Source organism: Oncorhynchus gorbuscha, unplaced genomic scaffold, assembly GCF_021184085.1.
Source record: "Oncorhynchus gorbuscha isolate QuinsamMale2020 ecotype Even-year unplaced genomic scaffold, OgorEven_v1.0 Un_scaffold_606, whole genome shotgun sequence".
Taxonomy (NCBI): domain Eukaryota; kingdom Metazoa; phylum Chordata; class Actinopteri; order Salmoniformes; family Salmonidae; genus Oncorhynchus; species Oncorhynchus gorbuscha.
Genome location: NW_025745733.1, coordinates 389,198 through 400,802, shown reverse-complemented (window position 1 = coordinate 400,802; position 11,605 = coordinate 389,198). Strand labels below are relative to the sequence as shown.

The following is an 11,605-nucleotide window of genomic DNA, read 5'->3' as shown; positions in this document are numbered from 1 at the left end:
GTGGACCAGCAGCTAAGAGCTAGAATCCCCTAGTGGACCAGCAGCTAAGAGCTAGAATCCCCTAGTGGACCAGCAGCCACAGCTAAGAGCTAGAATCCCCTAGTGGACCAGCAGCTAAGAGCTAGAATCACCCAGTGGACCAGCAGCTAAGAGCTAGAATCCCCTAGTGGACCAGCAGCTAAGAGCTAGAATCCCCTAGTGGACCAGCAGTTAAGAGCTAGAATCCCCTAGTGGACCAGCAGCTAAGAGCTAGAATCCCCTAGTGGACCAACAGCTAAGAGCTAGAATCCCCTAGTGGACCAGCAGTTAAGAGCTAGAATCCCCTAGTGGACCAACAGCTAAGAGCTAGAATCCCCTAGTGGACCAGCAGCCACAGCTAAGAGCTAGAATCCCCTAGTGGACCAGCAGCTAAGAGCTAGAATCCCCTAGTGGACCAACAGCTAAGAGCTAGAATCCCCTAGTGGACCAGCAGCCACAGCTAAGAGCTAGAATCCCCTAGTGGACCAGCAGCTAAGAGCTAGAATCCCCTAGTGGACCAGCAGCCACAGTTAAGAGCTAGAATCCACTAGTGGACCAGCAGCCACAGCTAAGAGCTAGAATCCCCTAGTGGACCAGCAGTTAAGAGCTAGAATCCCCTAGTGGACCAGCAGCCACAGCTAAGAGCTAGAATCCCCTAGTGGACCAGCAGCTAAGAGCTAGAATCCCCTAGTGGACCAGCAGCCACAGCTAAGAGCTAGAATCCCCTAGTGGACCAGCAGTTAAGAGCTAGAATCCCCTAGTGGACCAGCAGTTAAGAGCTAGAATCCCCTAGTGGACCAGCAGCCACAGCTAAGAGCTAGAATCCCCTAGTGGACCAGCAGCCATAGTTAAGAGCTAGAATCCCCTAGCAGCCACAGCTAAGAGCTAGAATCCCCTAGCAGCCACAGCTAAGAGCTAGAATCCCCTAGCAGCCACAGCTAAGAGCTAGAATCCCCTAGCAGCCACAGCTAAGAGCTAGAATCCCCTAGCAGCCACAGCTAAGAGCTAGAATCCCCTAGCAGCCACAGCTAAGAGCAGCTAGCAGCCACAGCTAAGAGCTAGAATCCCCTAGCAGCCACAGCTAAGAGCTAGAATCCCCTAGCAGCCACAGCTAAGAGCTAGAATCCCCTAGCAGCCACAGCTAAGAGCTAGAATCCCCTAGCAGCCACAGTTAAGAGCTAGAATCCCCTAGCAGCCACAGCTAAGAGCTAGAATCCCCTAGCAGCCACAGCTAAGAGCTAGAATCCCTAGCAGCCACAGCTAAGAGCTAGAATCCCTAGCAGCCACAGCTAAGAGCTAGAATCCCCTAGCAGCCACAGCTAAGAGCTAGAATCCCCTAGCAGCCACAGCTAAGAGCTAGAATCCCCTAGCAGCCACAGCTAAGAGCTAGAATCCCCTAGCAGCCACAGCTAAGAGCTAGAATCCCCTAGCAGCCACAGCTAAGAGCTAGAATCCCCTAGCAGCCACAGCTAAGAGCTAGAATCCCCTAGCAGCCACAGCTAAGAGCTAGAATCCCTCCTATTGGTCAAGTAGTTGACTTGTTTTATATAGGGAATATGTTCTTCAGGTATTGCTCAAAAGCTCCTCTTATTCCTTTACTATTCCTATACATATTCCTTCCTCAAATAGGGCACTTCTTTTGGCTCAAAGTAGTGCACTACAATAGGTAATAGGGAGCCATTTCAGATTTGCCCGTAACCTAAATGAGCCACCCGCTGACCAGTATCATGACACACGACAAACCAACAGGCTCAGCTTTAAATGGGTCTGTTTGGCTGAAAGACTGTCTCAACCAATCACAATCCTCAGTCAATAAATAAATAAATAAATAGATAAATACATTATGTACAGCACGTCATCGAAGGTGAATAAATCAAAGTGGGACCAGTTGATTAAAAGCCTGTAGTGTTTGTGTGAAGCAGGAAACCAGACAGTCAGGAACCCTCAAGCTCACTACATGAATACTTAAGGTTAGAGAGGCAGTGAGGCTTTTCAAGGCAATGTTTCCGGGTTCAGGGAGATCCCGCTCACAGTAAACACTACATACGGTGGCTCAATGGGATAATGCCTTTAAAAGCAGAAATACCTAGAACCTGCTATTGGCTGGGGGGGGAGGGGGGGGCTGGCCTGTACCTCTACCTGTACCTCTACCTGTACCTCTACCTGTACCTCTATCTGTACCTCTACCTGTACCTCTACCTGTACCTCTACCTGTACCTCTATCTGTACCTCTACCTGTACCTCTATCCTACCTGTACCTCTATCCTGTACCTCTATCTGTACCTCTACCTGTACCTCTACCTGTACCTCTATCTGTACCTCTACCTGTACCTCTTATCTGTACCTCTATCTGTACCTCTACCTGTACCTCTTATCTGTACCTCTATCTGTACCTCTACCTGTACCTCTACCTGTACCTCTACCTCACCCATATCATCCCTGTCACCTCCACCTGAGAGCCAAGTACAGACTGTTATCTTTAGGACTGGAGCTGAAGGAATGTTACAACAGCTGTCTGCCTGGGGGTCTGTGTGTGTGTGTGTGTGTGTGTGTGTGTGTGTGTGTGTGTGTGTGTGTGTGTGTGTGTGTGTGTGTGTGTGTGTGTGTGTGTGTGTGTGTGTGTGTGTGTGTGTGTGTGTGTGTGTGTGTGTGTGTGTGTGTGTGTACCCAAGCCGTACCTAAATATAGCATGAGAAATTTACCCTGTGTGGCGTAAGGAGGTGTAAGCTACGCTGTCAACTGTTACAGTCAACTCAACCTGGACGTCATTATGAATCAACTGTTACAGTCAACTCAACCTGGACGTCCTTATGAATCAACTGTTACAGTCAACTCAACCTGGACGTCATTATGAATCAACTGTTACAGTCAACTCAACCTGGACGTCCTTATGAATCAACTGTTACAGTCAACTCAACCTGGACGTCATTATGAATCAACTGTTAGTCAACTCAACCTGGACGTTCTTATGAATCAACTGTTACAGTCAACTCAACCTGGACGTCATTATGAATCAACTGTTACAGTCAACTCAACCTGGACGTCATTATGAATCAACTGTTACAGTCAACTCAACCTGGACGTCATTATGAATCAACTGTTACAGTCAACTCAACCTGGACGTCATTATGAATCAACTGTTACAGTCAACTCAACCTGGACGTCATTATGAATCAACTGTTACAGTCAACTCAACCTGGACGTCATTATGAATCAACTGTTACAGTCAACTCAACCTGGACGTCCTTATGAATCAACTGTTACAGTCAACTCAACCTGGAAGTCATTATGAATCAACTGTTAGTCAACTCAATGAATCAACTGTTACAGTCAACTCAACCTGGACGTCATTATGAATCAACTGTTATCAACTCAACCTGGACGTCCTTATGAATCAACTGTTAGTCAACTCAACCTGGACGTCATTATGAATCAACTGTTACAGTCAACTCAACCTGCACGTCCTTATGAATCAACTGTCATTATTACAGTCAACTCAAACCTGGTTACAGTCAACTCAACCTGGACGTCATTATGAATCAACTGTTACAGTCAACTCAACCTGGACGTCATTATGAATCAACTGTTACAGTCAACTCAACCTGGACGTCATTATGAATCAACTGTTACAGTCAACTCAACCTGGACGTCCTTATGAATCAACTGTTAGTCAACTCAACCTGGACGTCATTATGAATCAACTGTTAGTCAACTCAACCTGGAAGTCATTATGAATCAACTGTTAGTCAACTCAACCTGGACGTCATTATGAATCAACTGTTACAGTCAACTCAACCTGGACGTCATTATGAATCAACTGTTACAGTCAACTCAACCTGGACGTCATTATGAATCAACTGTTACAGTCAACTCAACCTGGACGTCCTTATGAATCAACTGTTACAGTCAACTCAACCTGGACGTCATTATGAATCAAATCCTCAGAAGGAAGCAAGCTGAGGACCCCCCCCCCCTCACACACACACACACACACACACACACACACACACACACACACACACACACACACACAGCAGTAAGGAGAGCTGGTTCACCAGGTGAAGTTTATAATAGAAATGAGATTATTACAAGGACTGCAAAACTTGGCCCTTTTGACAGAGCCGCCATCTTGAATGAGGACCACAAAGCATGCTGGGTAAAGGGCTCAGTCGTAGTAGTGGTCAGGGTAGACGTTGCTCATATTCACAGATCTAGGATCAGCTTGCTCTACCCACATCCTAACCTTAACCATTAGGGGACTCATATTCACAGATCTAGGATCAGCTTGCTCTACCCACATCCTAACCTTGGCCATTAGGAGAAAGTCAAAATATCTGACCCTGTATCAGTTGTTAACCTGGTCTTAAATCTCCAATATAACTGGAGGCCATCGTTCCCTCCCTCACCGTTGTGGAACGTCCTCAGTTTCACACACAGAGTCAGTTTGTATTGAGTTGATTCAGAGACACAACGACCGTGTGTGTGTGTGTGTGTGTGTGTGTGTGTGTGTGTGTGTGTGTGTGTGTGTGTGTGTGTGTGTGTGTGTGTGTGTGTGTGTGTGTGTGTGTGTGTGTGTGTGTGTGTGTGTGTGTGTGTGTGTATAACTGTAACGGACAGTGTAAACGGAGGTACATAGCATCAAGACGTTGAAGTAAGTCATGATGCCGGGAGGTAAAACCATGGCACAATGGATGTACATAACGGCCCTCCTCTCCCATCTAACCACTGATACTAAACTGACCACAGAATGGAAGGGCAAACAGAATGGTAGGTAAGGCCAAGCTTATAACCAATCAGCATCAGCTAGTGTATGTAAAGTGGAATAGAGTCTCTGTAGCCTCAGTGTGTCCTGACCCTGACCTCTGCAGGGTCTGATCAGGTGACCTCTGGGTAGAATCTTCAGGATTGACCCCAGTGTTTCCTGGGTAGTGTAGTTGTTTTTGTCCTGTACTGTAAAGCCTCAGACACGTATCCTCCCTCCACACAGGAATTCATTCTCAGTTGTCCTCAGATTCCCAAAATAATGTTTACAAAAATAAAATAATAGTAGTAGTAATATCAACAACAAAAAGAGAGAGATGAATCGGCATGACAACGAGCAGGTAAAGCGTGCAGCTCTGGCGCGTTATTCCACAGAGGCATTTTTCTTCTTTAGTTCTTTGCTAAGACATGGAGAGGAGAGGGTCTGACGTCGCCCCATTCTCACACAGAGAGACACGGAGATGTCACCGTCTGGTCGTCTGGTGGAGTTCCCTTTTGTGTGTGTGTTTACAGTGTGTGTGTGTTTACAGTGTGTGTGTGTGTGTACAGTGTGTGTGTGTGTGTGTGTGTGTGTGTGTGTGTGTGTGTGTGTGTGTGTGTGTGTGTGTGTGTGTGTGTGTGTGTGTGTGTGTGTGTGTGTGTGTGTGTGTGTGTGTGTGTGTACAGTGTGTGTGTGTGTGTGTGTGTGTGTGTGTGTGTGTGTGTGTACAGTGTGTGTGTGTACAGTGTGTACAGTGTGTACAGTGTGTACAGTGTGTACAGTGTGTACAGTGTGTGTGTACAGTGTGTGTGTGTGTACAGTGTGTGTGTGTGTACAGTGTGTGTGTGTGTGTTCAATGATCCTGTGCATCCCAGACTTATCCCTTTCTCCACTTGGAGTCCATCACAGCCATGTTAAACTGTCCTGTCTGGTCTGTACAGAACATCCCTCTGATCCAATAAACTCACTTTTTTATTTTAAATAGTTTATCCCTCTACAAAAAATCCCTCTTTCCTGTAAACGTTCCCTGGTTGATCCTAGCTGGAGCAGAGATCCTAGCTGGAGCAGAGATCCTAGCTGGAGCAGAGATCCTGGCTGGAGCAGAGATCCTGGCTGGAGCAGAGATCCTGGCTGGAGCAGAGATCGTGGCTGGCTCCATCGACATCGTCATCATTCCTCCTCTGCGTTCGTTGGGCTGAAGTAATGGAGTGGTCGGTAGTTGGGGTCGGGGATTGGTAGGCAGGTCAGTTGGTAGTTGGATAAGGTGGTAGGTTAGAGGGGGATGTGATGGTATCCGAGGGGGGGCTACTCGATGACCATGCAGCGTGTCAGGTGTAGTGAGTAGTACTTGAAGAGTTCGGCTGTGGCTCCAGGACAGTTGGTCAACTCCAACTCCTCTAGATCCTGGATCTGGATCAAACCAGATAGACCTGTAGTGGTTAGGAGTGGACAACCTGGGGGGGGGGGCAGAGAGATAGAGAGAGAGGTGGAGAGAGGAGCATGAGAGAGAGGGAGAAGCAGAGAAAGGGAGGCAGAGAGAAGAGAGAAAGAAAGAGATGGGGAGGGAGGCAGAGAGAGGAGAGAAAGAGAGAGATGTGGAGGGAGGGAGGCAAAGAGAAGAGAGAAAGAGAGAGATGGGGAGGGAGGCAGAGAGAGGAGAGAAAGAGAGAGATGGGGAGGGAGGCAGAGAGAGGAGAGCAAGAGAGAGATGGGGAGGGAGGCAGAGAGAGGAGAGAAAGAGAGAGATGGGGAGAGAGGAGAGAAAGAGAGAGATGTGGAGGGAGGCAGAGAGAGGAGAGCAAGAGAGAGATGGGGAGGGAGGCAGAGAGAGGAGAGAAAGAGAGAGATGGGGAGGGAGGCAGAGAGAAGAGAGAAAGAGAGAGATGGGGAGGGAGGCACAGAGAGGAGAGCAAGAGAGAGATGGGGAGGGAGGCAGAGAGAGGAGAGAAAGAGAGAGAGGGAGGGGGAGGGAGGCAGAGAGAGGAGAGAAAGAGAGAGATGGGGAGGGAGGCAGAGAGAGGAGAGAAAGAGAGAGATGGGGAGGGAGGCAGAGAGAGGAGAGCAAGAGAGAGATGGGGAGGGAGGCAGAGAGAGGAGAGAAAGAGAGAGATGGGGAGGGAGGCAGAGAGAGGAGAGCAAGAGAGAGATGGGGAGGGAGGCAGAGAGAGGAGAGAAAGAGAGAGATGGGGAGGGAGGCAGAGAGAAGAGAGAAAGAGAGAGATGGGGAGGGAGGCAGAGAGAGGAGAGAAAGAGAGAGATGGGGAGGGAGGCAGAGAGAGGAGAGAAAGAGAGAGATGGGGAGGGAGGCAGAGAGAAGAGAGAAAGAGAGAGATGGGGAGGGAGGCAGAGAGAAGAGAGAAAGAGAGAGATGGGGAGGGAGGCAGAGAGAGGAGAGAAAGAGAGAGATGGGGGGGGGAGGCAGAGAGAGGAGAGAAAGAGAGAGATGGGGAGGGAGGGAGGCAGAGAGAAGAGAGAAAGAGAGAGATGGGGAGGGAGGCAGAGAGAGGAGAGAAAGAGAGAGATGGGGAGGGAGGCAGAGAGAGGAGAGAAAGAGAGAGATGGGGAGGGAGGCAGGGAGGCAGAGAAAGAGAGAGATGGGGAGAGGCAGAGAGAGGACAGAAACCCAAGTGGGGAGGACTAATATAGTAGATGAAAAAAGTCTAGAGGACAGAAACCCAAGTCAGACTAATATAGTAGATGGTAAAAGTCTGACTTGGGTTTCTAATATAGTTCATCTTAATTAATTATTTTATTATCTATATCATTCTATCTATTTATCATTATATCATTCTATCTATTATATCATTCTAAATATTCTATCTTAATTAATCATTTATCATTCTATCTATTCTATCATTCAAAATATTTGATCATTCTATCTATTCTATCATTCTAAATATTCTATCATTCTAAATATTATATAATTCTAAACATTCTATCATTCTAAACATTCTATCATTCCATCATTCTAAATATCCTATCATTATATAGCAATCCAAACATTCCATTCAATCTGAATAATGAGTTTTCCTGAGATACCAGAGTTGGTCAGCAGGGGGAGGAGTGGAGCAGAGACAGACAGGACAGAGGAGAAACACAGTCTGAATAATGAGCTTTCCTGAGATACCAGAGTTGGTCAGCAGGGGGAGGAGTGGTGCAGAGACAGACAGGACAGAGGAGAAACACAGGAAGTCCATGCATCTTAATTGTATTCATTGAATGGGTTCTGGAAGGAGGACGCGGGGAAATCAAGGAAATACAATTAAGATTCTCCCCATATGGTTGTGTAACCAATTATCTCTCCTTCCTTAAAAAAAAATGCACTTGTTCACTTCCCTTCACTGATTTGACAGGAAATGACTGGTGTGAGAAACATGGTGGAAACTCCCACTAGCCCAGGTCTCCACCAATCCAATGCTTTCAGATTTGTGGGAAGTAGTAAACGGGTGAACAATCAATCAATTAGGAAACAGCCCCCTCTGTGGATGACTGCTTCTCAATAGTCTACAAAATGCTTCCTCTCCTCACACACACATTGTAATGTACTGGAGCCTGTATTCAGATATGATTCATGTACTGGAGCCTGTAGTCAGAGATGATTCATGTACTGTAGTCAGAGATGATTCATGTACTGTAGTAAGAGATGATTCATTTACTGTAGTCAGAGATGATTCATGTACTGTAGTCAGAGATGATTCATGTACTGTAGTCAGAGATGATTCATGTACTGTAGTCAGAGATGATTAATGTACTGTAGTCAGAGATGATTAATGTACTGTAGTCAGAGATGATTCATGTACTGTAGTCAGAGATGATTCATGTACTGTAGTCAGAGATGATTAATGTACTGTAGCCTGTAGTCAGAGATGATTCATGTACTGTAGTCAGAGATGATTCATGTACTGTAGTCAGAGATGATTAGTGTACTGTAGTCAGAGATTATTCATGTACTGTAGTCAGAGATGATTCATGTACTGTAGTCAGAGATGATTCATGTACTGTAGTCAGAGATGATTCATGTACTGTAGCCTGTAGTCAGAGATGATTCATGTACTGTAGTCAGAGATGATTCATGTACTGTAGTCAGAGATGATTCATGTACTGTAGCCTGTAGTCAGAGATGATTCATGTACTGTAGCCTGTAGTCAGAGATGATTCATGTTCTGTAGTCAGAGATGATTCATGTACTGTAGTCAGAGATGATTAATGTACTGTAGTCAGAGATGATTCATTTACTGTAGACAGAGATGATTCATGTACTGTAGTCAGAGATGATTCATGTACTGTAGCCTGTAGTCAGAGATGATTCATGTACTGTAGTCAGAGATGATTCATGTACTGGAGCCTGTAGTCAGAGATGATTAATGTACTGTAGTCAGAGATGATTCATCTACTGTAGACAGAGATGATTCATGTGCTGTAGCCTGTAGTCAGAGATGATTAATGTACTGTAGTCAGAGATGATTAATGTACTGTAGTCAGAGATGATTAATGTACTGTAGTCAGAGATGATTAATGTACTGTAGTCAGAGATGATTCATGTACTGTAGTCAGAGATGATTAATGTACTGTAGCCTGTAGTCAGAGATGATTCATGTACTGTAGCCTGTAGTCAGAGATGATTAATGTACTGTAGTCAGAGATGATTCATGTACTGTAGTCAGAGATGATTAATGTACTGTAGCCTGTAGTCAGAGATGATTCATGTACTGTAGCCTGTAGTCAGAGATGATTAATGTTCTGTAGTCAGAGATGATTCATGTACTGTACTCAGAGATGATTCATGTACTGTAGTCAGAGATGATTCATGTACTGTAGCCTGTAGTCAGAGATGATTCATGTACTGTAGCCTGTAGTCAGAGATGATTCATGTACTGTAGTCAGAGATGATTCATGTACTGTAGACAGAGATGATTCATGTACTGTAGTCAGAGATGATTAATGTACTGTAGTCAGAGATGATTCATGTACTGTAGTCAGAGATGATTCATGTACTGTAGTCAGAGATGATTAATGTACTGTAGTCAGAGATGATTAATGTACTGTAGTCAGAGATCATTCATGTACTGTAGTCAGAGATGATTCATGTACTGTAGTCAGAGATGATTCATGTACTGTAGCCTGTAGTCAGAGATGATTCATGTACTGTAGACAGAGATGATTCATGTACTGTAGTCAGAGATGATTAATGTACTGTAGTCAGAGATGATTCATGTACTGTAGTCAGAGATGATTCATGTACTGTAGTCAGAGATGATTAATGTACTGTAGTCAGAGATGATTAATGTACTGTAGTCAGAGATGATTCATGTGCTGTAGTCAGAGATGATTCATTTACTGTAGACAGAGATGATTAATGTACTGTAGCCTGTAGTCAGAGATGATTAATGTACTGTAGCCTGTAGTCAGAGATGATTAATGTACTGTAGCCTGTAGTCAGAGATGATTAATGTACCGTAGTCAGAGATGATTCATGTACTGTAGTCAGAGATGATTCATGTACTGTAGCCTGTAGTCAGAGATGATTCATGTACTGTAGCCTGTAGTCAGAGATGATTCATGTACTGTAGTCAGAGATGATATACTGAACTCTCTCCTTCTGTAGAATACCATATAGATTAACGCAGCCAGGTAGAGGAAGAGTGTGTGTGTGTGTGCATGCGTGTGTGTGCATGCGTGCGTGTGTGTTGGTTCCTTTGAAGTTTCCTCAGTATGGATGAGAAGGAGGACATGCCAGCTCCTGGATGACCTCTGTCCCTGTTCAGACTATCTGCGTTTAGACTGGAGGGGTTATAGCAGAGAGGAAGAGAGAGGGAACGATTGTGTGGTGGTGATCAAACCAAAGGCCAGTAGTTCCTATGAGGGTTTGGACTGGAGGGGTCATAGCAGATAGGAAGAGAGAGGGAACGACTGTGTGGTGGTGATCAAACCAAAGGCCAGTAGTTCCTATGAGGGTTTGGACTGGAGGGGTCATAGCAGAGAGGAAGAGAGAGGGAACGACTGTGTGGTGGTGATCAAACCAAAGGCCAGTAGTTCCTATGAGGGTTTAGACTGGAGGGGTCATAGCAGAGAGGAAGAGAGAGGGAACGACTGTGTGGTGGTGATCAAACCAAAGGCCAGTAGTTCCTATGAGGGTTTAGACTGGAGGGGTCATAGCAGAGAGGAAGAAGAGAGGGAACGACTGTGTGGTGGTGATCAAACCAAAGGCCAGTAGTTCCTATGAGGGTTTAGACTGGAGGGTCATAGCAGAGAGGAAGAGAGAGGGAACGACTGTGTGGTGGTGATCAAACCAAAGGCCAGTAGTTCCTATGAGGGTTTAGACTGGAGGGGTCATAGCAGAGAGGAAGAGAGAGGGAACGACTGTGTGGTGGTGATCAAACCAAAGGCCAGTAGTTCCTATGAGGGTTTAGACTGGAGGGGTCATAGCAGAGAGGAAGAGAGGGAACGACTGTGTGGTGGTGATCAAACCAAAGGCCAGTAGTTCCTATGAGGGTTTAGACTGGAGGGGTCATAGCAGAGAGGAAGAGAGAGGGAACAGTAGTTCCTATGAGGGCCTTCAGAAAGTATTCAGACTCCTTGACCTTTTTCACATTTTGTTACGTTACAGCCTTATTCTAAAATGGATTTGGGAAAAAAACACACAAAAATACAGAAATACCTTCTTTACATAAGCATTCAGACCCTTTGCTATGAGACTTGAAATTAAAACTCAAGTGTATCCTGTTTCCATTGATCATCCTTGAGATGTTTCTACAACTTGATTGGAGTCCACCTGTGGTAAATGCAATTGATTGGACATGATTTGGAAAGGCACACACCTGTCTATATAAGGTCCCACAGTTGACA

At 45.5% G+C, this 11,605-nt stretch overlaps 1 protein-coding gene and 1 long non-coding RNA gene across 4 annotated transcripts in view; both read right to left on the bottom strand.

Moving 5' to 3' along the window:
* Positions 1-2,318: 2,318 nt before the first annotated feature.
* Positions 2,319-3,974, bottom strand: LOC124019473. Of its 2 annotated transcripts, none has more exons than XR_006835783.1 (3): positions 3,541-3,974; positions 3,396-3,473; positions 2,319-3,254 (listed from the first exon to the last, which is right to left on the bottom strand). It is a non-coding gene; the product is annotated as an uncharacterized LOC124019473 (long non-coding RNA). The 2 variants fall into 2 exon arrangements; XR_006835784.1 differs by having other exon boundaries at positions 2,319-2,974.
* A 1,739-nt stretch (positions 3,975-5,713) lies between these two features.
* The window catches only part of LOC124019470 (F-box/LRR-repeat protein 16-like), a 48,303-nt gene continuing 42,411 nt past the window's right edge, over positions 5,714-11,605 (bottom strand). For both annotated transcript variants that reach the window (XM_046334815.1, XM_046334816.1), the window contains exon 7: positions 5,714-6,213. In XM_046334815.1, the coding sequence (XP_046190771.1) occupies positions 6,065-6,213 (149 nt within the window). In that variant the 3' untranslated portion in view covers positions 5,714-6,064. The remainder of the gene's footprint in view (positions 6,214-11,605) is intronic.